Raw genomic sequence first — 25416 nt, 5'->3', positions numbered from 1 at the left:
CTTTGGGAGTTGGCCTGAATGCTTTAATACTAGCCCCTGGGGACAAAACTGTCTTCACGTGTCTTTGTTTATAGAACATTGGAACTTTTACCACAGCTGGTAAATTCCAGCAAAACAGGAACCTTGCCCGTGTTCGCTTTAACTCCAGGATCTAGAACAGTGTCTGCAACCTAGCAGATGCTTAATATTTGTTAAATGACTACTGAACTCTTCCAGGACGATTGTACTTTACTCCTAGCACTTACTACAGTTTTTGAAGATCACAAGGGTTTCCATATTTGTTCAGTGTTCTATCACAGGCTTCCTAGAGTGCAGAGTTTAATTCTGTATATCCCTTTCCCCAAATCAGGGAAAAAAGGAAGTCAGGAGGCTGCATGCAGGTAATACCATGTTTTCCCAAGAGCAGATTTCAGATCCAAATCTTCTATAGAACTGAAACTACTGTATGTGGGAAAGATGAAGAGGGGATCAGGCCCTAGATAATAGAGCTGTGGTCAGTGTGATGGAGAGGCCAGATTGGATTCTAGGCAGGGACTGAAACCTGTCATAGGAAAGGAAAGTTTTCCCTACTAAAAGCCAGAAACCAGCACCCTCCTTCAGCACCCTTTCAAAAGTGGGTCCTAGGATCTTCTTGGTCTCCAGGGGCTGGTAAAAATACAGACAGTGACACCATATGGCAGCCATAGATTTGTTAAACTTTATTTCCTCTGAGTCTCTGGGGAGGCAGCAGGGATGTAAGGCGAAGTGGCAGTAGCTGCAGGGGCCTGAGCAGAGCTGGTGCTGGGACGGGCCGGCCTGGGCAGGATGAAGAGGAGATTTAAATATCCAGGATTGAAAGCCAGCTAATGGGTCTCCTTCATCTGTCTTTGGATTTTGTGCAGCATCTCCTGCATCCGCCGCAGCTGGAACAGGCACACCCATCAAAATGGGGCCTTTTAGAGAGTCCTATAGTGTTAACAAAGTGCCCCCAAGCTCTAATCCCTTGAGCCAGGGCCATGGAAGCCCAGAGGTGTGATGGAGACCCGGGGTAGAACCATTAAACCACAAGTCCAGGTGGTTTAATGGACCATTAAACCCAGATAGAAATACTGAGGTTTATAGTTAAGCAGGGACTGCCCCCAGGTTGTCAACCCCTACCACCCCACACTGCTCTCACCTCCTCATCTTTCTCTCGGATCAGCCTCTCAGTTTCTGGATCTGTCCCTGGTGGGACAGCAGGGATGGGGAAGTCGGTACCACTCTCTCGAGTCAGTTTGCTGAGGGGAAGGGGAAAGGAGGGTTGGTAAGGCTAGGGGGACCCCAGCACCTGCTTGGACTGAGCCCAGGGTCTGTAGAAGAACAAAGGAAGGGCTTGGTCTCACTCAAGGCTGTGCTTGGGATCCCCACCCTTGCCAGCTCTGTCCTGGCTTCTGGTCATACTTGCGATTCCTCTCTTTCACCACCAGGCGGGTCATGCTCTGGATGCACTGTGCCCGGTAGTTCTCATAATGTGTCTCCCGTGTCACATCCTTCAGGTCCTGCATGTGAGTACGCACCAGCATTGTCCTCAGCTTCACAAAGTCGCAGTGTCCTGGATTTTCCACTGCACAGCAAGGCTAGGGGTCAACCAGGAGCACTGGGAGAGCCACTGAGGGCAAGGAGATACCCAGGTCACCAGCTCAATGCTTTACCTTCCACAATGCCCCAGGGGTAGAGACGGCCCCGAACTCGCCGCCCTCTGGCCTCTACCACAGTGTTGCTGCCAATTACAGCAAATGGGATACTTTCCTGGAAGAAGTTAAGGGTGCCTGGTCAATACTCCCTGTTCTCACCTGTTCTTTTTCACCTATATCTTTATCTTTTCTGCTTCACTCTAGAAAAGCAGCGTGCTCTCCCACCCCTTATATAGAATTCCACTTCCCTCTTCTGCCCAGAAGAAACAAGATGGAAAGGGATGCCCTCGCGTAGCCCCACCTTTAGGGCTTGGTCCTGTAATTTGAAGTCTTCATCCTCATCAGAGTCACAGTCTGGGAACTGATAGACCTTGATTCCAAAGTGCTCAATCTCCTCTCGGATCTGGCAAACACATGAGGGCCCACAGTTCTGGGGACCCCATCCTTTCCAGAAGCCCAGTTGCTACCCTCCCCCCACCGGCTTCCCTCACTTTGCGTTTCTTGCGCTCCACTTCAGGAGGGGTCAGTGTGTCCGCCTTAGCCAAGATAGGCACGATGTTGACCCGCTGATGCAGGGCCTTCATGAATTCAACATCCAATGGCCGGAGCCTGGGAGATAGGAATCTGTGACCACCTGCTAGTGGCAGCCCTGCCCTGGTGCTCCCAGCCTGTTCCCTTGGCAGCACCTGGTAGTGTTGGGAGCCTCAGGCTCAGACCATACCCGTGGCCGAAGGGTGAGATGAAGTACAGGCAGCAGTGCACCCTGTTGTCTTGAATGTTCTTGCGGTTCAGGCCACTCTCATCTCGGAAATACTGCTCAAACTGCTGATCGATGTATTCTGCCACAGGCTTCCAGCTGGAGCAGGGACAGACAAGCAGAGAAACTGTGGGAGTGGGGGCTGCCTCGTGAGCTTTGGGACTACAGAGTAGCCCACATCCTGAGCAGTGTTTTCAAGACTCTGTTATCCCCTGGCTTGCTTTACTACATCTTCAGGGAGGTCCCTGGGTGGGACAGGGGTGCATCTGACATGTCCCAATAGAAAATCAGACTAAGCACACAGGCAAAGTTCAATAAATGCTAGTTTGATGAGAGGAAAAAAGCCTAGGTGACCAAACAAACCAATAAGAATAAGGTGCCTGCAGGTGAACACCAATTGGAAGCCAGGACAGCCCTCAGTCAGGTTCACAGTCCAGCCTCAGAATCTTTATTTATGTGTTTCTACTCTAAACCCACCCTTCCATGAAGGCTCCTTCCAGTGTACATCTATGTACACTATTCTCCCCTTCTCTCCACCACACTGTAAATATATATGTATACATATACACACTTGGCCTTCTGACTTGTCTCTGTGTCTGCCACTACACTGTCTGACCTATTTACTAACTGAAGTTGATTGACACATATGTTAGAGAACTGCTGCCAACCCTTCCCATCCCCGCTGCCACTAGACCATAAGCCTCTCAGTGACAAGGATGATTCATACTTGTTCTGTATCCCTTAAAATGCCCAGCACTGGTTGGACACCTAGTATATGCTCAATAAACTCCTACTTGTTGACTAAAGTATATGTGGAGGTGCACTGTATACTGTGAAGTGCCAAGCAAATGAAATGATTATTCTTGTGGAAGGAAAGGAAAGGTATGTAGGTTGATTGAAGGAGAGGGTGATACTTGCTACAGTACGAACCAGGTGCTGGTTTGGGTACAGTGTCATGGCAAGCCCAGTGTACTGAGGCATATACCAAGAGTAAAAAGGGTCATGATGACACGGAGGCCACCTCGATTCATCAGGAATATTTACATCAGGAGACCATGTACCATGTGCCAGCACAGTGCTGTGGCAAGAATATAAGAAAAAATGGCCCTCCCCTCAAGACTAAGACACTGAAGCTGAAGATGAACCAGTGTGCTGAGCTGAAAATCACATGTTTTAATGATAAAGCATGTGCTGAGGACTCAGAGCACAGAAAGGTCTGTAAGAGTCTGATGAGTCTGTGAGGCAATTACCCAGGGTCAGCTTTCTGGGAATGCAAACTGTGCAATCAACACCAGGTCCTGATCTCAGAAGGGCCTATGCTTGGTTTACTTCTCTGCTATGGCTGTCTTGAAATTCTTAATCATTCTAACCAAGGGGCCCTGCATTTACATTTTGTACTGGTGCTGCAATTATAATAGGTATAATGTAAACAACCCTTTACTTTAGGGGTTTTTTTATGTTTATTTGTTTTGAGAGAGAGAGAGAGCATGCACATGAGCAGGGAAGGAGCAGAGAGAGAGAAAGGGAGAGAGAGAATCCTGAGCAGGCTCAACACTGTCAGCCCAGAGACCAACACAGGGCTCCATCTCATGAACCGTGAGATCATGACCTGAGCTGAAACCAAGAGTTGGACACTTAACCGACTGAGCCACCTGGACACCCTACTTTAGTTGCTAATACACATTCACATGCATCAATCTGGGTGATTTTCAGATCAACTGGATAAGATGGTAAGGGCCAGTATGTTTCAACTGAAGAAACAGGAATGCAGTCATTTGCTGAAGACCACGCAGTTACTATATGCTGACCCAAGATCTGAACTCTTGGGCTAGCCATCTTAACACTGCCTGCCTAACTTCTTCATCAAGGGCACCACCTTTTCTCCTGTCTTTATCATTCATCCTCCTTCTCATCTACTCACTTAGGTCTGACCATTATCTAAGCATCACTCCAGTTTCTGAAAAAATAAAGCCAAGGATGATGGGGTATGTGGCAAAGCCACCTCTTCTTCTGGAAGGTAGCCTAGAGGACGCCTGGAATTTAAACAAAGTTCAACCTATTTTTTTACCCTTTGCCTCCTCTTTCTCCTCCTCACCACTCCCTCAGTGCACTCTCATCCCTTTAATAAACTTGTTTGTGGCACCTAAAATGTTGCTGGTGAAAGAAAAGGAAGGAGGGGAGGTGGTGTTTATTGAGCCCCTACTAGATGTCTGGCCCTGTGCTACATGTTTCCACATGTGTTTGCTTTTTTTGAGGCTCTTCTTTCTTATCTTGTGTCTTCACCCCCATTACAGAAAGTACATTAGGTCAGAGTCAGAAAGTTCATTAAAGATCATCTATTCCCAGATAAAGAAGATGTGACACACACACACACACATACACACACACACAATGGAGTATTATTCAGCAATCAAAAAGAATGAAATCTTGCCATTTGCAAGATGCTAAGTATTATGCTAAGTGAAATTAGTCAGAGAAAGACAAATATCATATGACTTCACTCGTATGTGGAATTTAAGATACAAAACAGATGAACATAAAGGAAGGGAAGCAAAAATAATATAAAAACAAGGAGGGGGTCAAAACATAAGAGACTCTAAATACAGAGAACAAACTGAGGATTGCTAGAGGGGTTGTGGGTGGGGGGATGGGTTAAATGGGCAAGGGGCATTAAGGAAGACACTTGTTGGGATGAGCACTGGGTGTTATACATAGGGGATGAATCACTGGAATCTACTCCAGAAATCATTATTGCACTATATGCTAACTAAGTTGGATGTAAATTAAAAATAAATAAATAAATAGGAAAAAATAAACAAAAAAAGATCTTCTATTCCCACTCTTTTCCTCTCACTTCAGCTGCCCTGTAAAGGGTGGTGGCATGCTCAAAGGCCATAAACTCCTGACCAATTGTGGCTATGTCTGTGCTTATGTGTGCATCCGTGGATGTATGTGTGTGTGTAATGGGAAGGGGGCAGCTGGGGCTGTGCGTGGTCAGACATACCACTCTGTGTTGTTGACTGCATCCCCAAAACCCGGCGTGTCCACAATGGTGAGCCGTAACCTCACACCCTTCTCTTCTATGTCCACTGCATGTTTAGTGATCTCCACAGTTTGCATGATCCGCTCTGCAGGAAAGGGAAACTGAGACCAGGGCAAGGGCAAGGACCTGCCCAGTCAGGACAAACCGCCCACCCCAATCAGCTTTGCTGCCCAGAATGCCTCATCCACACTGCCCCCCTTCCCACCCCAGGCCGCCTGGGGGCCTGTTCTCTGGGAACCAGCAAGGAGCACATTTCCCAACACAGGAAATGCCGGTGGCTGTTGGCTCTGGCCCCAGCCTCTTCTCTGCTCCCGGCTCTTTTCTTGGATTCCTGGAATCCTTTGGGGGTCAGAGACTCACTCAGAGAGCAGGATTCTGGTCCCTGCCTGGCTTCAGCACCCAAATCTTTAGGGAGCTGGCTGGTGGGCTGCCAGGCTAGATAGGCCTATGGAGAGATGCCGTCAAGGCCCTCTAGGAAGCCATGGTTTCCTGCATGCTGGGGAAGGCCCCAGCCCCCAGGCTGTGGCATGAGTTTGATTTCCCAAGTCAAGTCTGCATGCCAGTCTCCATGCCCCTCTCCTTGCCTTACCTTCAGCACCGAGGAGTTTCCGGTCCCGGTACAGATCAGTGAGGAAGAGGCTATTGACAAGAGTGGATTTCCCCAGTCCAGACTCTCCTGACAGGCGAGAGAGGACAGAAGATAAGATCTATAGCCAAAAGGCAACCCCACCAGAACAAGGTGTGTAGAGAGCTGCTTTTTCCTCAAATTGGGAAGAGACCAACTGAACCATAGCGTTTTAGAGCCAGAAGGAAGCAGAGAAAACAGCTTGTCTAGCCTTCTTATTTGAATGAGGCTCAGTGAGGATAAGAGGTTGCCCAAGGTCACACAGAACAAGGCAAATACTAGAAAACTGTTGGTCAGGTGTTCTTTGTACCATTTCAACCCCCCTCCCCCCAACACACACATACACACTTTTGGCCACCCATGGCTCCTGGCTACTTTGCAAAACTGCATGGCTGCTGGCTGCTTCTTCCTTCCTTACCTATACCTCCTCCCCAAATACGTACCAGCCCCACCTGAAACACCCCCTGCCTAGCCCAGCCCTTCCCCAGCTCTACCTGCCACCATGAGGGTAAAGTCAAAGCCTTTCTTCACAGACTTTCGGTGAACTTGATTGGGGAGGGTCGCAAAGCCCACATACTCCTTGTCATCCTAATGGACAGGAAGGCAGAGTGTGTCAGAGTGAGAGGCAGGAGGGGTCCCAGGACCCAACACCTTCTCCCTCCCTCCGAGGTCTTTGCCCCAGCCCTAGAGGAATGGTGTCAAACTCCCTTGAGGCCCCATCTGGGGCCACCAGCAGGGCTCCTGCCCCTGCTGATAGTCAGTTTCCAATGCACCTGGGGGCCAACACCGCAGAACTGGTGCTGACACTAGACAGGAGAGGCCCCAGCTCAACATGCATGCATGCATATGTGCACACCTATACACACACATGCACATACATGCACAGACACTCGGGATCTCTCTGCTCCCTCCCTGGGTCTTCCAGCACCAGCCCACTGAAAGGCAAAGACAGGGCTGGAGGCTCTACCTCAGAGGAGTCATAGGGATCAAGCTTGCCCCATGGGCTGCGGGGTCGGGCTGAGGGGCTGAGAGGGGCTGAGGCAGAGAAGTACTGCTGGCTGTCAGAGGGCTGGGGCCACGAGGGGCCTTTGAACTCCAGGTCATCCTGGTAGAGGTCCGGGGCCTGGGGCTTTGGCTCCAGAACTTGGGGCCTGGACACCCAGGTCTTGGCCTCTGGTTGGTGGCAGCTCTCGCTTCCTGGGAAATCCTTCACGAACTTGTTCAGTTCTGTGTCATCCGTGGCCTCCAGGAAGCGCTTGATCTGGGGGTTGGAGGGGAGGTGGTGGGAGGATGGGGGGGAGTGGGTAGGTGGCATGAAGGGAAGAATGAAGGAGGAAGTCCAGAGAAGGTGAGAGGGAGAGAGAGGAAAGTGATTGTGGTTAGAAGGGAAAAGAAACTGCACTAGCAGCCAAGCCAGAGGAAGTGCTCACCATTCCTCCCTCACCTGCTCACGTGCCTCCCCAGCCGAGATGCCAGGAAAGACCCTGGAGTCCTGGAGCAGCCCTAGGCAGCCCCCAGTTGTTGCAGGCAGCAACTGTTCTTGGGATCAGAGAAGCTCCAGTCCTGATGTTCCCTCTTGACAGGGTGCCTGCTGCCCTGCCCTTCCTGGGGGGGTCTGGCCAAGCCAGAGGCCAGTGAATGCCCTAAAGGCCAGGAAGTCAGACTGAATAAGGGGGAGCAACAGAGGCATTAGAACTGAGACGAGGATGCGGGCTCAGGATCCAAGGACAGTGCAGAGAGTCAGTCAGAATGGGACAGGGGCAGGAGGGAAGTAGGGAGGGGAGAAGGGACCTGCCAGCCCCAGGTAAATCAAGAGCCAGCAGAGGGCCCTGTGCCTCCTGTCACTGCAGGTCAGTGAGCTCTGGGAGGGAGATGCAGACTCTACTGGGGGTGCTCACTCTCCAGGGCTCACTGCCCGGAGCTCAGTACAGTTGATCTGACACCTCTGTCCCTTATTCCAGACACTGTGCCACACCAGAGCCTGAGGGTAGGCCCCAGGAGACTAGGGCAAACCCGCCAGTGGATGCTGAGTGCAGGGTAGAAGGGAGCTGGAAGGGACCCAGTGAGGGAGGATGGGAGGACACTAGGCTGCTGACAGCCCCTACCTGTGAGGGACACATAGGAGACAGCACCCATCGGTTGTCTTTTGCCCCCTCTGCCTGGAGTAAGATTCAGCCAGCCACGCAGGAAGGGATCTGGCCCCAGTGGTGAACCACAGTGGGGTGGACAAACAATGACTGGCTCTGTGTAGAGACCTGTTCCACCCCATCTCCCAACCTGGAAGAGAGGCCACTTCCCCCCACTCCTGCCACCAACTCTAGACCCTAAAACTTCCTCTCTCCTTTGGGGGCCAGTCCCCTTTGTGGAGTGCCTGGCAGTGCTGGGCTCAGCTCTGCCTCACAATACCCACATGCCACCTCCAGACAATGGACAAGGGCTGGCTTCAGAGGCTGACTCACTCCCTGGGGATTGGCCAAGCCAGTGGGGGCTATCCCGGACCACTGTGGAGACCCGGCCAGGGTGGAGGGAGAGAAGATGGCCACAGTCTTCTGCAGGTCCCCTTTTTACAAAGGGAAGAATTGAAGGAGGCAGACATACACATTGCCAGGTTTATGCTAGAGGGAAGTGATTTAGAGGCTACAGGGAAAAGTCCCCTAAGAACTACTTCTAGGCTGTCACCTCTCAAGTCCCCACACCTGCTTATAGCCATCATCTCCAAGGCTTGCCTGGACAGAGGGGAGGAAAGAGGCCCTTTAGACTGAAACTGGAACCAGCATGTGGGGGCTTAGTGACCAAAAGAGGGTGTCCTGAAGCAAGCCTGACCTAACAGGCTCTTCTCAGCAAAAGTATTTATGGGATCCCATGGAGCAACCGTACATCTCAGTTTGTTTGTTGTTGCAGCATAATGATTAATTGTGCCCCTTTTCACTCTCAAAAGTGTCCCGGCTTGGACAATTAATTATATGCAACAGAGAAGAGATGGGACTGAGGAGGGTGGGGTCCCACAGGTCCTGTTTTCTGGCAGCTAGAGTCTGGGGAATTCCAGGAAATCCTGCCTCTCTGCATGACCCCACAGTGACCCAGCAGTTGGTCAGGGTGGAAGAAAGAAGACTGTGTTCCACCTGGTTTCCCCAGGAGCACTGAGCAGAGGGGCAGCAGTTAAAAGAGAAAGGAAGGCCCTGATTGGGACCCCTACCATCCAGTCTTCCAAAAGTCACCAGGAACCCAGCATCATTCTCCCTGCCAGTCCTGGCTACTTGTCAGCAGGAAGCGGCCCACAGAGGCCCTAGACAAGGCGTCAGGCACTAGGCTCCTCCTCACCTGCTGCCTGTCCTTCCCCACCCCCAGCTCCCAGGGTAGCACCTTACCCCAGCTTCAGTCCTGTCCTCAGGGACAGAACTACCTTGCCATCCCAGTGAATGGTCCATGTCCCTCCCACACTTCAGATACCCTGTCGGCAAGCTCTAGGTCTAATTTTATCCCCCAGGAAAAGTTGCTCACACACGGAAACAACCTGGTCTCAATGCTCTTGTAATCCAGCTTCCTGGCTTGCTCCTTTCCCTTTCTCTTTGGCCCCCCCTCCCCCCTCCCTGTCTCTGTCAGGGGCCAAAACAGCTTGTGGAATGTCGTTCCCCACCCCATCCTCCTCCCTTTCCCTTGGCTCCCACCCTCCAAGGACAGCTCGGCTGCAGCAGGATCACTCTGTCTCTCTGCAGTCCCCTCCAACTCTGATTGGCTGTCTCATGACGCCTGCCCGCTGCCTACCCCGGTGGGCACAGCACCAGCCTCCCGAGTCTGTCTGCAGCACAGGCTCTTGATCCACCTGGCCTGTTAACCCCCAAGGGCACCGAGGCCTGCCAGAGGGTCATGAGCTGTCCCCAAGGTGACCTGGCCCATCAGTACACGGGGACAGCCACCCAGGAGACTCCACTGTCAAAGGACTCCAATCTCTTTCACCTTAACTTTAAGCAGTGCTGAAGTAGGGTGGGATGTCCTATAATCCCCTAGAAATATGTTCTCATGAGAACAGCCCTGCTTTTCTTCCTACGCGTCCCTTTGTGTTTTCCAGCAGAGAACCCCAGTCTCTTCAGACATCTGCCCCTAGATTTCCCTGCAGAGTCCCAGCCACAAAAGGACTCCTCCCACCCTAGGATACCTGACCTCTGACTCATGGGGACCCATATCACTTCCATCACCCCACTGCTTCTAGAGAGTCAATGGAAGAGCTGCTAGCACTCGTTCTCTGAGAGACCAAAGGGAGGCTGGCATCCCAGAGGCTTCAGAGTTGCCAATTAGGTGGGAGACAAACTGAAGGGCTTGGCTGGAAGGGTGCAGATGGAGCACCTGACTGGGAATCAGGAGGCCAGTGTTTCTGGTTTGTCCAGAAACCTTTGTGATTTTGAATATTGTCTTAATTTCAGGCCTCTAATGTCCAGTTGTGAATGGCCCTTCCTTGCCTCCCAGGAAGGCTGGGGAGAGATAACTCAAGCTGTTTTGAAGCTGAGGAGAGAGAGTGTACATCTCAAGTCACAGGACTGTTATTAATGTTGGCCTATCATTCTTTTCCCATGCAAACTAAAACCCCCTGGGGAGGTTTCCAGGGGAGGCTGGGGAGCTCTCCCCACTGTACCCACTGACCTCCATAGTGGCTGGGACGCTGATCTCCTTTCACAGAGAGACCTCTTATAGAGAAGTCTGGCTTGACATAAATCAGTCAGCCTAAGAACTCGGCCTAAGAGGCCTAAAGCTGAGGACTGTGGTGATGGTGGGGATGTCTTTTAATTAGAGGGTGGCTTCAGCCAAGTTGAAAGCACCAAGACCTCAGCTGAACTGAACTTAGTGTGTGGCAGAAAAGCCCCTCTTGGTCCCTGCTGGGCTTGGCAATGGGGACAGTCAGTTCTCCCCAGGCTTCTATCACTGGAACAATCAGTGTGACGGTACCCATGTGGAGGGAAGTGGGGCAGGGATAAAGACCAGTACCACTTGGCCTCTCCCAGGAACCCCCTCTGGGGAAGGTCACAGAGCCACCAAGACTTCCTAGCCAAAGCTTGGGCCTCAGCCTGGACACAGCTTGAAAGACAAAAGCCCAAAAGGTTGGCCTTTCCAGACCTGGAAGCTTCTGATTCCATGGGGCCCAGGGAGTTCCCTTCTGGAGGCTGCCCACAGCCAACATCCTGCCCCACAGGCTGGTCATGGATCTCCTCCTATTGTAAACAGCCTGTGCCTCCTAATGCAGTGGGCAAATGTTGGGGGGCCTCCAACCTAGGAGGAGAGGCTGGCATGGGGCCTGGAGGCATTGACACCCAGCATAATGTGTTTGTGGCAGGCTCTGGCAAGGATGGCAGAAGAGCTGGCACCCTTACAGTCAGACATCAAAACTTCCTACCTGGGGGTATCCAGGAGGCTGACTGGGGTTAGTATCTCTCCTTCCAGTACAGGCGGGTGGCAGGAATGAGTTCCCCCACCCCCACCACTGCAGAGGGACCTGGTTTGGGGTAGTGTAGGATGCAGCAGGAGAAAGCTTCCCCATGGGTCCTGTCTCAGAGGCAGTGATGTATAGATGATCCCAAGGGTAGGATGGTAGGCTAGGCTTCCCTCTCTCAGGGGTTCCTGGGCAGAGGGCGCTGTGGGAAGAGCCAGGAGATGCCCTTTGCCAGGCTGCGGGAAGGAGGGCCCAAGCGTCTCACCATCCCTCTCCGGGAGGCAGGCAGTGTTTGTAGGCCTCCTCTGTGTGTCTTCCCAAGGAAGTTGGTGCTGCCCCTGAGCCCAGGGTAGGTGGGTGAGGAGGGGTCATCCAGGTAACAGCTGACTCAGGAAAGGGCGGGGGACCCTCACCTCCGCGTGTCGCTGACGCGCCTTCCCCAGCCTAACACGCGCGTCTCTGCCGGCGGGCCCCCCCACCTCCCGTCAGCACCGACCCACTCCCCGGTCCCAAAACGCGGACAGCACCCCAGCCCTCGGGGGCCGCTCCGCCGTTGCTCGGATCAGAGCGAGAAACTTGGAAGCGGCGACGCAACGCCGTCCACCACCAGCAGCCAGAGACAGCGCCTCCCGCCCGGCACAGCCGGGGCTGCTGCGCCGCTGGTCCCCGCGGAGCCGCTGGGAGCAGCGGGCCCTGCGCGCCCCGGCCCTGCCCCGCGCCCGCGCGCCTTACCATGGCTGCAGCCCGGGCCGGGCCAGCTCCGCAGGGACAGCGTCCGAGCGACCCGCGGCCGGAGCTGCGAGCCGACCTCGAGGGACCGCCGGCCCCCGCCCGCCGCCCAGAGTGCGGACCGGCCGGGGGCGGGGCCGGGGGCGGGGCGAGTCGGCCCTGGGGCGGGGCCTGCCCTCTGAGGCGCGGACGCCTGCAAAGCTGAAGGCGGCCGCGGGCGGCTGGCTGCGGGGAGAGGCGGGCCTTGCAGCCCGTGACCCCCCCGGATGAGCAGAGGCGCTCAGGACAGCGCAGCACTGCTCACCTGGCTCTTCCTTACGCAGCCCCTAAGAGTAGCCTCTTCAGGCAGCGCATCACCGTGGGGGCTTGAGCAAATCCCCCAAGAAAAGGGAAAGGCCAACCTAGCATCCCCAGGAGAGGTCTTTCGAAGGAGAGGGGTTTGCCCCACGAGTCGGGAGAGACTCCATTAGTTACCGAAGGTTTTCAGGAAATGAACCCAACTGATGTCCAAGTTAACTGATTGTCCCTACCCCCTCTACACCTCCTAAGGTAGAATGTCAGACTTTCTCTACCTTTACCCAAGCTATGAAGAAGAGACAAAATGTTCCCTTCCTGCAGGACCCTAGATTAAAGATTAAAGAGGATTTGCTGCATAAATTATCCAGGGATCATCTGCTGGAAAGGTGGAAGGGAAGAGGCTGAGTGGCCTTTATGGGGCAGTAGAGTCTTGTCTGGGGCTGAGGGAAGTGGGAAGTGGCAGCCCAGGTGTGAGCCAGTCTATGCTGGGCAAGCAGGTGAGATGCTGTGGGGACAGATGCCTCAGCAGCTTTAGAAGCATTAGAGGCTCAGAAGGGTCAGCAGCAGCAAGGAAGAAGTAGATGCTTAGAGGGTGGGGGTTGGTGAGGATTTTCCGAGCTAATACAGGGCTGAGCTGGTCAGGCTTCTGTGAAAGTTTCCAGAAGTATGCCTCTTCCTGACTCCCACAAACTCTCCTCCAGGGCATGCTGATTTGCCTGAATACACTTTGAATAAAACAGGTCCACAGACATGGCCCTCTCTATTGGTAGAACACCCAGAAGCCTGCCTACTCTATTTCAGTCTGATCTGTGACCAGTGGTCATGGTTGGGATCAACTTAGAACTTAGCAGAGGGACGGAGGGGGGCCTAGGTATACAGATGAGAACACGTTCAGAAAACATGGGATGGCTATTGGAGACGTTATTAGATATTTGGCACTGGTGGACTGAAGGACGGAAGGAGTGCCATTGCTTAAAGAAATCAGGGGCATTCACGGGCTAGCAAGTTGAGGAGGAACCTTCCTAGCTGGGTGACCTTGGGCAACTCACTTTACCTCTCTGGACTTCAGTTCCCACACCAGTAAATGAGGGGATTAAACTAGGATATCGCCAGCAGCTTGGCTCAGATAAGAGGGAGCCTCTGAATGTATAGAGAGTTTCCTGGAAAAGGCCTGGGGTAGATGAAGAGATCTGAAGCTGTACTCAGGAAAACAAAGACATGAAAGAGTTTCTTTAGAGAGAAACCAATGGCTATTGGAAGGCTACAGAAGTAGCAGCAGCTGCTGCCGTCAGACCTGAACATCAAACTCACTACACAAAGCCCCACTGTTGGGAACTAGCTATAGGCCACTAACACTCACGTATGCACTCATAAGACTGCTTCTTGAGTGCTTCCACTGACATTCTGCATGGTCTGGGCTGGGAGTGCGGGGCCGAGGGGAGAAAACCTATGTCAAGGAAGACAGGCCCCATCACAAACAAACCCTTGTTTTCCGCAAGTGTACTTCCCTCCTCCCCCCAGTCCTGGTTGTAGTCCAAGTGTGGACACAGACACGTCTCAGAAGGCAGCCCAGCTAGCTCATCCTCAGCTGTGGCTGGAATCCCAACTCTGCTCTGGCACCAGCTGCCCTGGCCCCCAGCAAGCCCTGTGTGTCCTGAGGCATGTTGGTGCCAGCTTGTTTTGAGGGAAGTGAGCCCCAAAGAGAGGCCTGGGACTGTGGAACTCATCTCTACACCAAGACTCTTAGGGTCTTGATGCTCACCAGTGTCTTTGTAATCACTACATCAGCTGCCCAACATGAGGCATGTTGGGTGAAGTAAAAGCTAAAGACAGACTTTGAGCCATTCCATCTACATAAATCTCGCATACTAACTCTGAAGCACTGTGAGTTTCTGAGAGAACTTGGCCTTGGCTTAGGATCCCATACCAGCTTTGGCAATTAGCTCACTGCCTGAATATCCCTTCTCCTTCATGGGCCTCTTTTTCCCCCACTGAGAGAGAACTGGACTCCCCCCAACTCCAGCTCTTGTGTTCTGTGATGGTGCAGGTAGCGTCTGACACCTGGTCAGAAGCAGGGCCGAAATATAGCTGCCCTTGTATGAGTCACTGACCATTGAGTGCTCCTCCCCATCTCCAGTTAGCATGTGGACTGGCCAGCCTTGCCTCAGGTACCCCTCAGTCCTTAGAGTCTGACTCTTCCTTGAAATTCAACATCCCACCAGGAAATGATATCCTTGACTAGAGTACAATTTCCCATGCACTGCTGGAGTGGGGATTTCAAGCCAAGGGTCTGGGGAATGAACACTTTGTTTGGCACAAGGGATGACTCTTCTGGGAACTCAGATCAGCACACACCTCCAGTCTGCTATCAGGAGGTCCCTCTGCTTAGGTCAGGCTAGCATGGTCTATGTGGAAAAACTCCTGGCCCCCTCCATTGGATCTTTCCTGCCTACCCAGGGGTGAAGGTTGTGTGGCACCAAACTAAATAAGGATGCTGTACTTGGGCAAAGTCAAGGTCCAGGTTCAAAAGCCAAGAATAAAGAGTGATTATCACAGGAAATCAGGATTTCGGATCTGCATGACTAGCAAAGGCCACTTTTGCCTCTCAGTAGCAGAGTTTTCTTAAGTGGCACAAGAACTAATTGTATCTCCCTTCCCCCAGAGGTGATGAGTCACTGATGATATAGTCAGAGAGCTCTGGTAGGGGCAAAGAACTATTACCGGGTTGTGTCTTTCAAGGAAACCTTAGCCAGCCTGCCCAGAAAGTTCTGTGCAAAGGCAAGAAACCAAAATACCCTCAACCTCACTCCCACCCCTAATGTTCCCCAGTGTCTCATGATCCTGGATCAGGCATGAAATGTGGGTGGTAATGTCAGGGAGCACTGTTTCCTGGCACCTGTTGTCTAGCTGTGGTAAGAGGCAGTTCTGGAGCCAGTAGAGTGCCAGAGGCCTGCCAGAGGCCTGCCAGAGGGCCTTTCCAACACCTTCTCTGCAGTAGGGCAGGGCACAGGAGCTGAGAGATGGAAGAGACTTACATATGCATTGGTGTGTGACCCCCTTCAAGAGCCCCCACCCTACATCCCATCTTCTTAAAAGTTTCCCACGACTAAAAACTGACTCTACTGCCCTTCAATCTTTGGGCAGTGTGTTATCAAAGGTCTTCATTACCTGGAGTTGAAACCTGTGTGTACCTGGACTTTACCCTCCAAGTGCCTCCATGCTAGAAGCTTTGCTAACTCATTTCACTGGACTTTGTTTTGTTCTTTGATGTCCACACTCTTTCAAGTGACCCATCTATAGACTTTTCTCTTCCAAACTAACCATAAGCCCCTCAAGGACAGCGAGTATGACCTCTACTCACTTCAATTCAGTGAACATGTGATATAATGTCCTCCTGGATGCCCAGGACTCTGCCCCCAGGAGGTGTCTGATCAATATGAATTGACTGAAAGGATTCATTGATTAGTTTTCCACTCTGATTTTGGAGCACAGACAAGCCTTGAGGCTCTGGGCCTCACTGACCCATCCATAACTTGCCCTTCATTCTGGCTGCTTGCCAGCTCATACTTCATCTCCCAGCCTTGTAATTTCCATGTAAAGACACAAATGTTACCCTCACTAAAACCTTTCCCTTCATATTTTGTGATATCTGAAGGTGCTGCTGAAATATTGATAAGTTACTTTCCAGGAAGATGTGGCTATGGAAGAAAGGTTTCTACACCACATATGAATCCCTGGGGCAGGGTGCTCCCTAAAATACTCTCAGTCTTGAGGAGCCAGCTCTGCAAAATGGGGAGCAAAAGTTCACTTCATAAGGTTGCCGTGAAGATTCACTAAGGTAACACACTTAGAATGGTGCAGGCACTTGGGGCGCCTGGGTGGCGCAGTCGGTTAAGCGTCTGACTTCAGCCAGGTCACGATCTCGCGGTCCGTGAGTTCGAGCCCCGCATCAGGCTCTGGGCTGATGGCTCAGAGCCTGGAGCCTGTTTCCGATTCTGTGTCTCCCTCTCTCTCTGCCCCTCCCCCGTTCATGCTCTGTCTCTCTCTGTCCCAAAAATAAATAAAAAAAAAAAAAAAAACGTTGAAAAAAAAAAAAAAAAGAATGGTGCAGGCACTAAAATGAGTGGTAGCTACTATCTCAGCTAATGAGAAAATTATCAACACCAAATCAGCAACTATCACTGTGACCATTTCAAATGCTTTCTCTACAAACAATTAGGAATGTGCATGTGTAATAGTATAGAGGGATGGGAAAAGAGCCCTTGACTAAAGTGACATTGGAATGACCATGCTGCCACCAATTGTAGAGTCAGCTTCTCCAGCTGAACCCCACACCATCTCTAGAAAACTAGTCTTGGTTTCAGACTTACTGAGCTGAATTCCCAAAAACAGCCATCATAGAGACTCCTGGAGCTAAATGACTTTGCCTGTGGTGGGTGTGCCAAGGAAATGACTTTGGCCCTGCCCTCCCACCTTCAGCGTCAGAGCCTGAGCTTCTCTCAGGAGCTGCCTCACATTCTGTCCCCTTCCTTCAAGCGCGCACTTGGCCCCCAAGGTGCAGCTGTCTCTGGCCTCTCCCCTCATGGCAGCTGGGCCAAAGGCAGCTGAGCAGAAGAGGGTAAAGGGACATGGTCATTTCGTCACTCAGGATAGCCTTCCTCTGGCTAAGCAGCTGTCAGGGTGGCTTCTGTGTTACAGATTTTCTTCCTCGCCCAAGTATGCTTCCTTGCTCTCTGAGGCCAAGCTCCCTAATCTATCCAGGCCTGCTATTTCTCCTCTTACTTGAAAACCCCACCATTTCAAACACCACCAAACTTCTCTGATAGAAAGATAGAATGTTGGAGATGGGTTCCAAGCAGGGAACCAAGTAACTTCTGGAAATACACCAGAAAGTCCAAAATAAATGTGGCAGGTTCTTCCCTATGTGGGATCATTCTGAGAAGAGTAAAAAACTAAAGGATTCTGGCCTCAGTTCTACCATCGACCACAAGGGAGGGGCATAGGATTTTCCTGCCCCCATTTTATAGTCAGAGGGAGCAATCTGCTCAGATCTCACAGTGAAGGCAGGACATCACCCCCCTGCCCTGTGCTTCCAGTGGCTCTTGCTGAGGCATAATGCACTTTAGCCTGTCCTACGGTCACCATTTGTCCTAGTTTGCCCAGGACTGGTGGGGGTCCCAGGACACAGGATGCTAAAACCAGGAACATCCCAGGCAAACCCTGAGTTGGGTCAACCTAGCCTGTCCCCAGAATAGCAATGTGGGTCAGAGGTTACCAGCCTCCCATCCAGCTCTGGACTTTGCTGCCCATGGTAGCTGAAAATGAACAAGGTGCCATCTGACACGAAAAGAAGCTGGGTATCAAGGGTCAGGCTGCTATGAAAAGCCTCCCGAGGTGCCCTGCCCCATTTTTAGCAGCTCTGCTCCATTCTTTCAGTTCTCTCTCCTCTCAGCTATAAGCCTTGGTACAAAGCAAGAGAAAATAAGGGGAGTGGGAAAGATGGTTCTAAGGTTCCTTTCAGACAGCCCATATCCTGGGATTCTGTTAACATTCCCATGAATGCAGAGACTCCCTGTGTTCCTCCTGGACTCTGGATTTTTCTCTGTCGAGGAAGTCTGAGCAAAACTTCCCTGAGACTCAAAAGCCAACAGGAGGCTGGCCATACCATCCCCCAGGGGCCAAATGACAGGTCACTCTAAAGACACTGAAGTTTGCCTTAGGTATCACTGAGATGGCCTCCCCTGTTTCCTGGCCTGTTTTCCAGAGTTGGTTTCTTGCATAATTGATAGAGATAGAAGGGAGTAAACCACCTTGTCTGCTGACAGCCTGAGAAGTCATTTGCAAGGGCAAGTAGGTTAGGTGCTTTGAGGACAAGGTTCTTAGGGCCAAGGCAGCTCCATCCATTGGAGCATTGAAGCCCCTCCCATCAAGAGCTGCTTTATTCCAAGGAATTCCCCAGGACCGTGTGGGAAGACAGCCCCAGCTGACACCATAGGGCACCCTCAAGACCTTCCTGTTGAGCTTCTGCTAGTCTTGATACAAAAAAACAAAATCATTAGGAATGATTCCCTCATTCCAGCATAACCTTCTCTGGGGAGATTCCAGCCCCTAAATTACCAATCCAAGGATGAGAAGCATCTGTAATCCCTGCTCCTTAGACAAAAGGGCCTTGAGGAGCCACTTGGGAGGAGACTGACACTTAAGAGAGAGAGAGAGAGAGAGAGAGAGAGAGAGAGAGAGAGAGAGATGGTTGAATCAGGCTCCATCCTCAACTATGGACCCAGAAGGGCCTGTGAAGTTCAACAACAAACATGCTGCTGTTCACAAGCCAGGAGCTGTGGCTGGCCACCAGAGAATTCCTGCCAGGAATGGAATCTGGAACAGACTCTACAGTCAACCATTCCCAGATCGGAGGAACTAGAGGCCTTGGACACTAGCACCATCGTCTCTAATGTGGGAAGGTCTGTTGGCCACTCAGCCTGGAGGACAGGCTGGGGAAAGCCTAGCACTCTCATGGTTTGTGAGGAGTCCCTGGCCCACCTCCATGACACCGCACTTCCAAAGAGCCAGAGAAGACCAGCAGGCCCAGCTGGTCTCTCCCCAGCTTCTTTTCCCAGCTTCTGGGGAGCAGCTCTGCCGCCGAACAGGGCTGGAGAGCTGCAATTATCCAGACAGGATAAGAGCTATTTTGGGAAGGAGCCGTTCTGCTGCCAAGGCTTTTGACTTTCTAAACTAAAACAAGATGCACAAAGAAAGGGGGTGAGGATGGGGGAGAAAAGGGAAGAACTTTCTCAGTCAAAACCGTCATATCCAGAATGAGGGAAAACACTAACCCCTTCCCAAAGGTAAGAGACTAGCTATTAAGATATCTCTAGCTTTGAGAAGGCGAGTGTAACCTGACCACCCCCCCCCAACACACACACATCCCCTAATGACTCCTTCTCTCCTAAGTTCCTCCAAGAGCACATATTCAGTCTGTTGCATTTATTTGGACATTTGAGCACAAACGATTTCATATTGTTGTTTAAATGTTTCCTGTCCATGTCTTATCTCCCCAACCAGATGGTAAGTTTCTCATGGCCAAAGAATGTGTGTGCTCTGAGGCTTCAATGCTCTCTCCAGTAGTGCCTAGCAGAGTGCTAGGTATCTGAATGAAGTTGTTTATGAAAGGAAGGGAGAGAGGGAGGAAGGAAGGAAGAGCAAAAGGAAAGAGGGAGAGAAGGATTTACTGTCCCTCGTGGAGGTGATCTCTAAATGTAGTTGTTCCCACCCACAGTTGAGCTCAGGGCATGGGGCTGAATAAGAAGCCATGGCAGAGGGAGTGGCAGCCACATTTTTGGCACCTCCCCTTCAGCTGTTCCATCATCTGAGCTCAGGCTGTCCTGCTCCACCTCCTTTATTTGTTTTCTATCTGTAATTAACTGTCCATCCTGGGCTAACCTATGGATGGGACCCATTAAAAGCCATGCTAGGCTCTAGGTAAGGGAGAGATAGGATAAGAGAAAGAATGGAGGCAGGAAGAGCTCAGACTATCTTATCAAACATGGGCCAAGAAGAACTAAAGTAGTTATAGGAATAATGCACTCTGAAATCAGGACACTCTTTGCCAAATTCAGGACACAGGGCTGCTGAGAGCAGAGTTTACCTTGTGCCTTTCCAAGTTGAGGACTCAAATAGTGTGTAACCCAGAAAAGTGTTCCCTTTCTGGATTGCCCTAGGCTGAAGAGGGGAGAGCCAAGTGGGGGCTGATCCAATGTATGGTTTCCCAGACAGCTTTTAGATCACCTTTGTGCAAATCTCCTCCTGGGGAGATGCAGCTCCCCCCACCCCGCCAAGTGCACAGCATGGCAAGTAGAACACAGGCTAGATTTCAGCCCCCACTTGCCCTCTCTGCTAGGTACCCTTGTGCAATGAACAACTTGCCCAACTATAGGGAGAGTTCTGTCTGTCTCCCTCCATTCCTGCTTCCATAAGAGGTTAAGAGAGGGACTTGGATAAGGGGGAGCATGGGAAGACTGGAAGTAACTTCCCAGGGGTGTTCTTACCTCCTCATCTGTCATAATGGAGAAGTAGAAGTCAGGCATTCCCAAGGGACGGCAAATGGAATTCAGAGAGTACCAACAGGAAGGGAAAAAGAGAATTTTACTAAAGATCTCCAGTGGACTTTGGCATAACCTGGCCCAACATCCTTTCTAGTGAAAGTGGCCCAAATAGCAACAGCTAGTAAATTTACAGCAGTAAATACTGAGGACTCACTGTTACCAGGCACCATGCTAAGTGCTGTACATGTAGTAGCTTGGTTAGTCCTCTTATAAACCCTAGAGGTAGCCATTGTTCCCACTGACAGTTGGGGCAACTAACAATTGGAAAAATAAAATAACTTACCCAAGGTCACAGTGAAAAAATACTAGACACAGGACTCAAACCTAATACTATAACTCCAGAGTCCACACTACTAAACCTCAGCTTTATAGAGCTTTGCTCTCTCTGCGGGGCAGGGACAACTTTCTCTGCTCTTTGCTGCCAATTTGATAGCTCATGCGGTTGGGACTGGATTGCATTCACAGGACTCTCTCCTCCCTAGGGACTTCCTCATCCAGAGCCCTGGCCTCCCTCATGCTCACAGGAATAAAGCATATCTTGGGCCACAACATTCAAGGCAGGAACTCTTTGTTACTAATATTCACTATACGAGGGTTGGTCCCCTCTCTCTCCACCAGAGAGGTCAAGAGTACAAAGGGGGGGAGGGTGTCACGAGGCCCTGGGGATACTTAAGGATTCTAGAGTTGGCTACAGGACCCACTGATGGCCTCAAGACAGAGGCCTGGAAATCCCTGGAGATTGTGCCTGGGAAGCAGCCAATAAATACCTCCCAAGTCTGGGCAAGGGGGCTTGAGGAGAGTTCTGACACAAGACCCAAGAGGAGACCCATCAACCTACATTAGGGCGGGGTAAACCCTGAGTAAAACTGTGAAACAGGTAGTTTGTCTTGGTGACTTTTTTTTGGGGGGGGGAGGAGGGGGTTAAAAATCACGAGAGGTAAGACTAGCTAAACTGAAAGGCATAGGCTTAAATTGTTCTCCATTTCAGAAATGACTACTTCCCATTGAAAGGAGGCTCTCGAAAATGAAAAAGGTTCCAAGTCCCAAAGGAATGACTCTAATAGTGGAATTATAGTCAACCCTCTAGTATGTGTGGTGCTAATAGACCTAGCTCTGTAGATACATAGCAGTCATCCTTCCACCTGTCCTCCTGCCTCCCAAACTCCAACAACAGACCCACAGGAGGGAAAATCACAGACCTTTTAGCCACCAGATGACACGATTATACATTTCCTCAGACACATCTGAAAGTAACAGAAATTGTTGCTCTTTTTCACTGTGGGATGTATACCTCTCTCCCCACTACTTAACATTTCCCTTTTAGGCTCTACATTTCTCCATCCAAAGGTGCCCTCAGCCCTTGATCCTCTCCAAGAAGCCTCTGCAGTCTAGGACTAAATCCTGCCCCACCCTTTTCTCCACCCTCTGTGCCACTGTTAATGCCTTTCCCCTCTTGGAAGTCTAGGTCCTAGCGTATCTGTGCTTCACCTTCTCCACTTTGTTGTCAGAATATTTGCCTGAGAACCTTATTTTCTTTACTAGCCCTAACCAGCCCTAGTCCCAACTCAGTTCTTTATCTCCATTCTTGGGAAGCGCTTCCTACCCTGAAAACCACTCTCTATTACTTTCCATTGAAAGGTTAAGCAGTGTTGCCTGGAAGAATCAATGCCTGATGCCTGCCCAAGCATCGTTATTGATGTCATTAGCTTGGAGCTCAAAAAAGCTGGCAGGGAAGGAATGGGGCAACAGGCTCAAGGTTTAGCTTGAGCACTGGCAGGAGAGCAGCTCTGAGGCCCAGAATGAAGAAGGGGACTGACTTTCCTACCCACCCCAATGTCCCACCTCACTAAATTGGGGCTGCACCTGGGCAGTCTGCTTCTTCACATACCCAAGAAGAAAGCACTAAACCTTTGAATGGGTTGTTTGGAGGTCTGCTTGAGGGCTTGTGGCATTTCCCTCAATGGTGCCTGGTTTGGAGACTCCTTTGGTGGTGATAGTGGTGGTGGTGTTGCTGATGGTGGTGGTGATGGACTTGCCTTCTCTCTCTGGAACATCATTTCCTCACAGAAAGGACTTGAGTCCATTTCAAAAAAGGACAATAAAGGGTCTGGGGGAAGAGGGGACTTAGACTCAAAATCAGGTGTTGTCGGCCGGCTTTGGGATGTTTCACCTTCAGGATTGAGTAAGGCCCACCATGAACAGTCAGGTCCATACCTAGGTAAGGCCCGAGGGGGTAAGGGCCGAGGGGTCAGTTCCAGTTCTGCATGGACCAAGGGCTTTGGGGAGGGTTCTGGATACCTGAGTGCAGGTCCTGGGGACATGCAGACACTTTCTGAGGGTCTTTGGGTGTGCTGCTTATAGCTGGGTTCTGGAGTGACAAACATAGATTTGTGGGGGTTCTCAGACACTGCTCGAGATGTCACACGGGGAGCTGAGTATAACTGTTCCGCTGAAGAGATGGTGACCCTGCGGCTGACCTCGCCATCTCCTCTAGTTGAGGACCTCAGGTTGGACTCTACTTCTGATGATATTAAGTTCTTTGGGGAGGTCTTGGTGTCAGTGTAGACAGACTGCTTAGGGATAGTCTCAGGATCTGAACGCCTAGAAACTCGGTGTCCACCACTCAAATCCTTTAGGATAGAGAGTCTGAGGGATGATTCCAAGTTCATATTCCTATGCAAAGTCTTGGGTTCTGTGTAAATTGGGCTGGGATGACTCATTTCACACTCTTGGCCACGGATCTTTCTTTGGGCTGTCCGAGAGTCTGCACTGACTCGGCCACTGCTATGTTCTGGGCTAGAAGGTCTTCTTGGAGATCTGATCTCAGTAGCAGTCAAACCCTTTTGGATGGGTTCAGTTTGGACTGCTTCATCCTTTGGGTAAACCAAAGTCCTACGGGGAACTCTGACCCCTTGTGGGTACTGGACCTTGGAGGGTGGGTCTTCTTGCAAGATCTGTAAGTTATCCTTCTGGTCTACAAAACTCAACCGGCGAGAGGATTTGGCATCAGGGGTTAATGAGTAGCGATTACTGATGTCACGCCCTGGCTTGCTCTCACCCCCTCTTCGTGCTGATTCCTCTCTGGATGGGCTAACATTCCGTTGCGTCTGGACAGCATGGGAAGCTGATGTTTGAGTTTGCTGGATCTTTCGATGAATAGAGGGATGGCGGTATGATTCTGATTTTGATTGGGCCTCGCTTCCTCGAGGGATGGGTGTTCCACTGGGCCCTGACTGGGGGGAGATAGAACGTGGATAGTCTGATGCTGAATGGAAAGAGGGGAGATGCCCAGCTTCTGATCTTCGATGGGGCGAAGGACTTCGGGGGGCTGCAGCGGTTCGTGAGCTCGAGGCAATCATATATCCTTGTCCCCGCTGAGGGGTTGTGTTAGTAACCTCAGACCCTTTCTGTGCTGAAACTGCTACCTTGGACCCAGTTTTATTTGTCTTGACCATCCGATAGACTGAGCTCCTCTGGGTAGATCCCATATTTTACTGGCTGGCTTGTATTGAGGATCCTAATGAAGTCTGAATGTTTACCCTTGGCTTTAAAAGCTGCTGCTCTTGTACTCCCACAAAAGTGGCTGTTATTCTAAGAGTGTCTCAAATAGTCCTCTTAGCTACCTGCCTGGTGATGTCATAAAGGAAGGAGCTTCCTACTAAACATCCTGGCATACTGCCACAGTTCTTCAGAGAATCTCAAGCAGTAACTGCAAGGAAACTGCGACTTGTCTTTGGAGTTGACACCACCAGATCTTTGGTCAAGTTCTTAGTAAAACCAGTTTTCCCTAGTACACAGAGAAGGCTCCAGACTCTCCGTTACTCTCCACAGATTCTAGGAATTCCCAGACTCATCTAGAGAAGGAATCAGTCTGAATATCCTGCTAAGGCAAGGCTACTCAACTCAATCACTCCGTGTTAGTACCAGTTTTAATAAGATGCAAGTACAAAGTTGTTCCCAATTTAGTTGTATATAGAAGTAAAAAAATAGAGCTCCATACTTTTCCGGGTATCAGAAGTGGTTTGGTTGACCCTGGGGTAAAAATCCAGATTTCTCAAATCATAAAGTCTCACATTCTTGGCCTAGGAGTGAGTATAGGATTGTAGGAAAGATTTGGAATTAGTCATTGGTTTCAATCGTAAATGACTGTGCACCTTAGACAAGTTATTTGACTTGTCTGAGCCTTGGTTTCTTCATCTGGAAACCAACATCTGGTAGGTAAGTGTCACTCAAAAAATGTGAGTGTCTTTTCTCACAATCCTCTCCTCTCAATTCTCCTAATTAGCTGGACTTTGGTTCTTTCTTGATTTGAAAAGTGCCTTTGCATCTTGGATACCATTTTGGATGAGAGACACTGTCATCTTTCTTTCCCTTTCACATGCTGCTCTCTACCATACCCACATTCCACTATTGACTCTGAAGGGTCTTCATGGTTACAGGACAGTCAGATTCATTGTTTCTGGATCTTTAAAATCAGCTTTGATTAAAGACAAAGTTGAAACAAAAACCAACACGTTCTTAGGTAACAGGAATCTCAATAGGCCAAGAAACCTTGAGCTACTGACACATCTTTAGAATATAAAACATTTGGCTAACCATTATATCTTGTTTTACAGAAAAGGATAAAAGTAGAATACAAGTCAGATATCTTGAAGACACTAAGGGTAAGCCAGGTTGAAATGAAGATGGTTCCTGTTTATACTTATTTGATATCTTGTTATAAAATTGAGACTGGCTGACTTAAAAAAGCTTTCCTAGGAGATTCTCCTTTCAATACGGTGACTTGTTG

The 25416-nt window shown here is 50.6% G+C and overlaps 1 protein-coding gene across 2 annotated transcripts; it reads right to left on the bottom strand.

Annotated features, from left to right (window-relative positions):
* Positions 1-681: 681 nt before the first annotated feature.
* Positions 682-24082, bottom strand: SEPTIN4 (septin 4). Of its 2 annotated transcripts, XM_047080529.1 has the most exons (14): positions 22516-24082; positions 21827-21871; positions 20571-20578; positions 7045-7338; positions 6572-6665; positions 6042-6128; positions 5414-5537; positions 2374-2508; positions 2144-2261; positions 1954-2055; positions 1671-1767; positions 1420-1582; positions 1157-1256; positions 682-902 (listed from the first exon to the last, which is right to left on the bottom strand). In XM_047080529.1, the coding sequence occupies exons 1-14, from the start codon at positions 24080-24082 to the stop codon at positions 843-845; spliced, it is 2994 nt and encodes a 997-aa protein (XP_046936485.1). In that variant the 3' UTR covers positions 682-842. The 2 variants fall into 2 exon arrangements, with proteins under 2 accessions (XP_046936485.1, XP_046936486.1); XM_047080530.1 differs by lacking the exons at positions 7045-7338; positions 20571-20578; positions 21827-21871; positions 22516-24082 and adding an exon at positions 12232-12317.
* Positions 24083-25416: the final 1334 nt, after the last annotated feature.

Source organism: Lynx rufus, unplaced genomic scaffold, assembly GCF_022079265.1.
Source record: "Lynx rufus isolate CCGP_SWC_20201006 ecotype Redwood Valley unplaced genomic scaffold, mLynRuf1.p SCAF_18, whole genome shotgun sequence".
Taxonomy (NCBI): domain Eukaryota; kingdom Metazoa; phylum Chordata; class Mammalia; order Carnivora; family Felidae; genus Lynx; species Lynx rufus.
Note: the sequence above shows the minus strand (reverse complement) of the source record. Positions and strands in the feature narration are given on the sequence as shown.

Coding starts and splice junctions, on each gene's coding strand:
- SEPTIN4 (XM_047080529.1), bottom strand. CDS start 24,082: ATGGTCAAGACAAATAAAACTGGGTCCAAGGTAGCAGTTTCAGCACAG. Junction 6,666..7,044: donor ATCCCTATGACTCCTCTGAG/GTAGAGCCTCCA, acceptor CCTGTCCATTAG/GATGACAAGGAGTATGTGGG. Junction 5,538..6,041: donor GAAACTCCTCGGTGCTGAAG/GTAAGGCAAGGA, acceptor CCTTTCCTGCAG/AGCGGATCATGCAAACTGTG.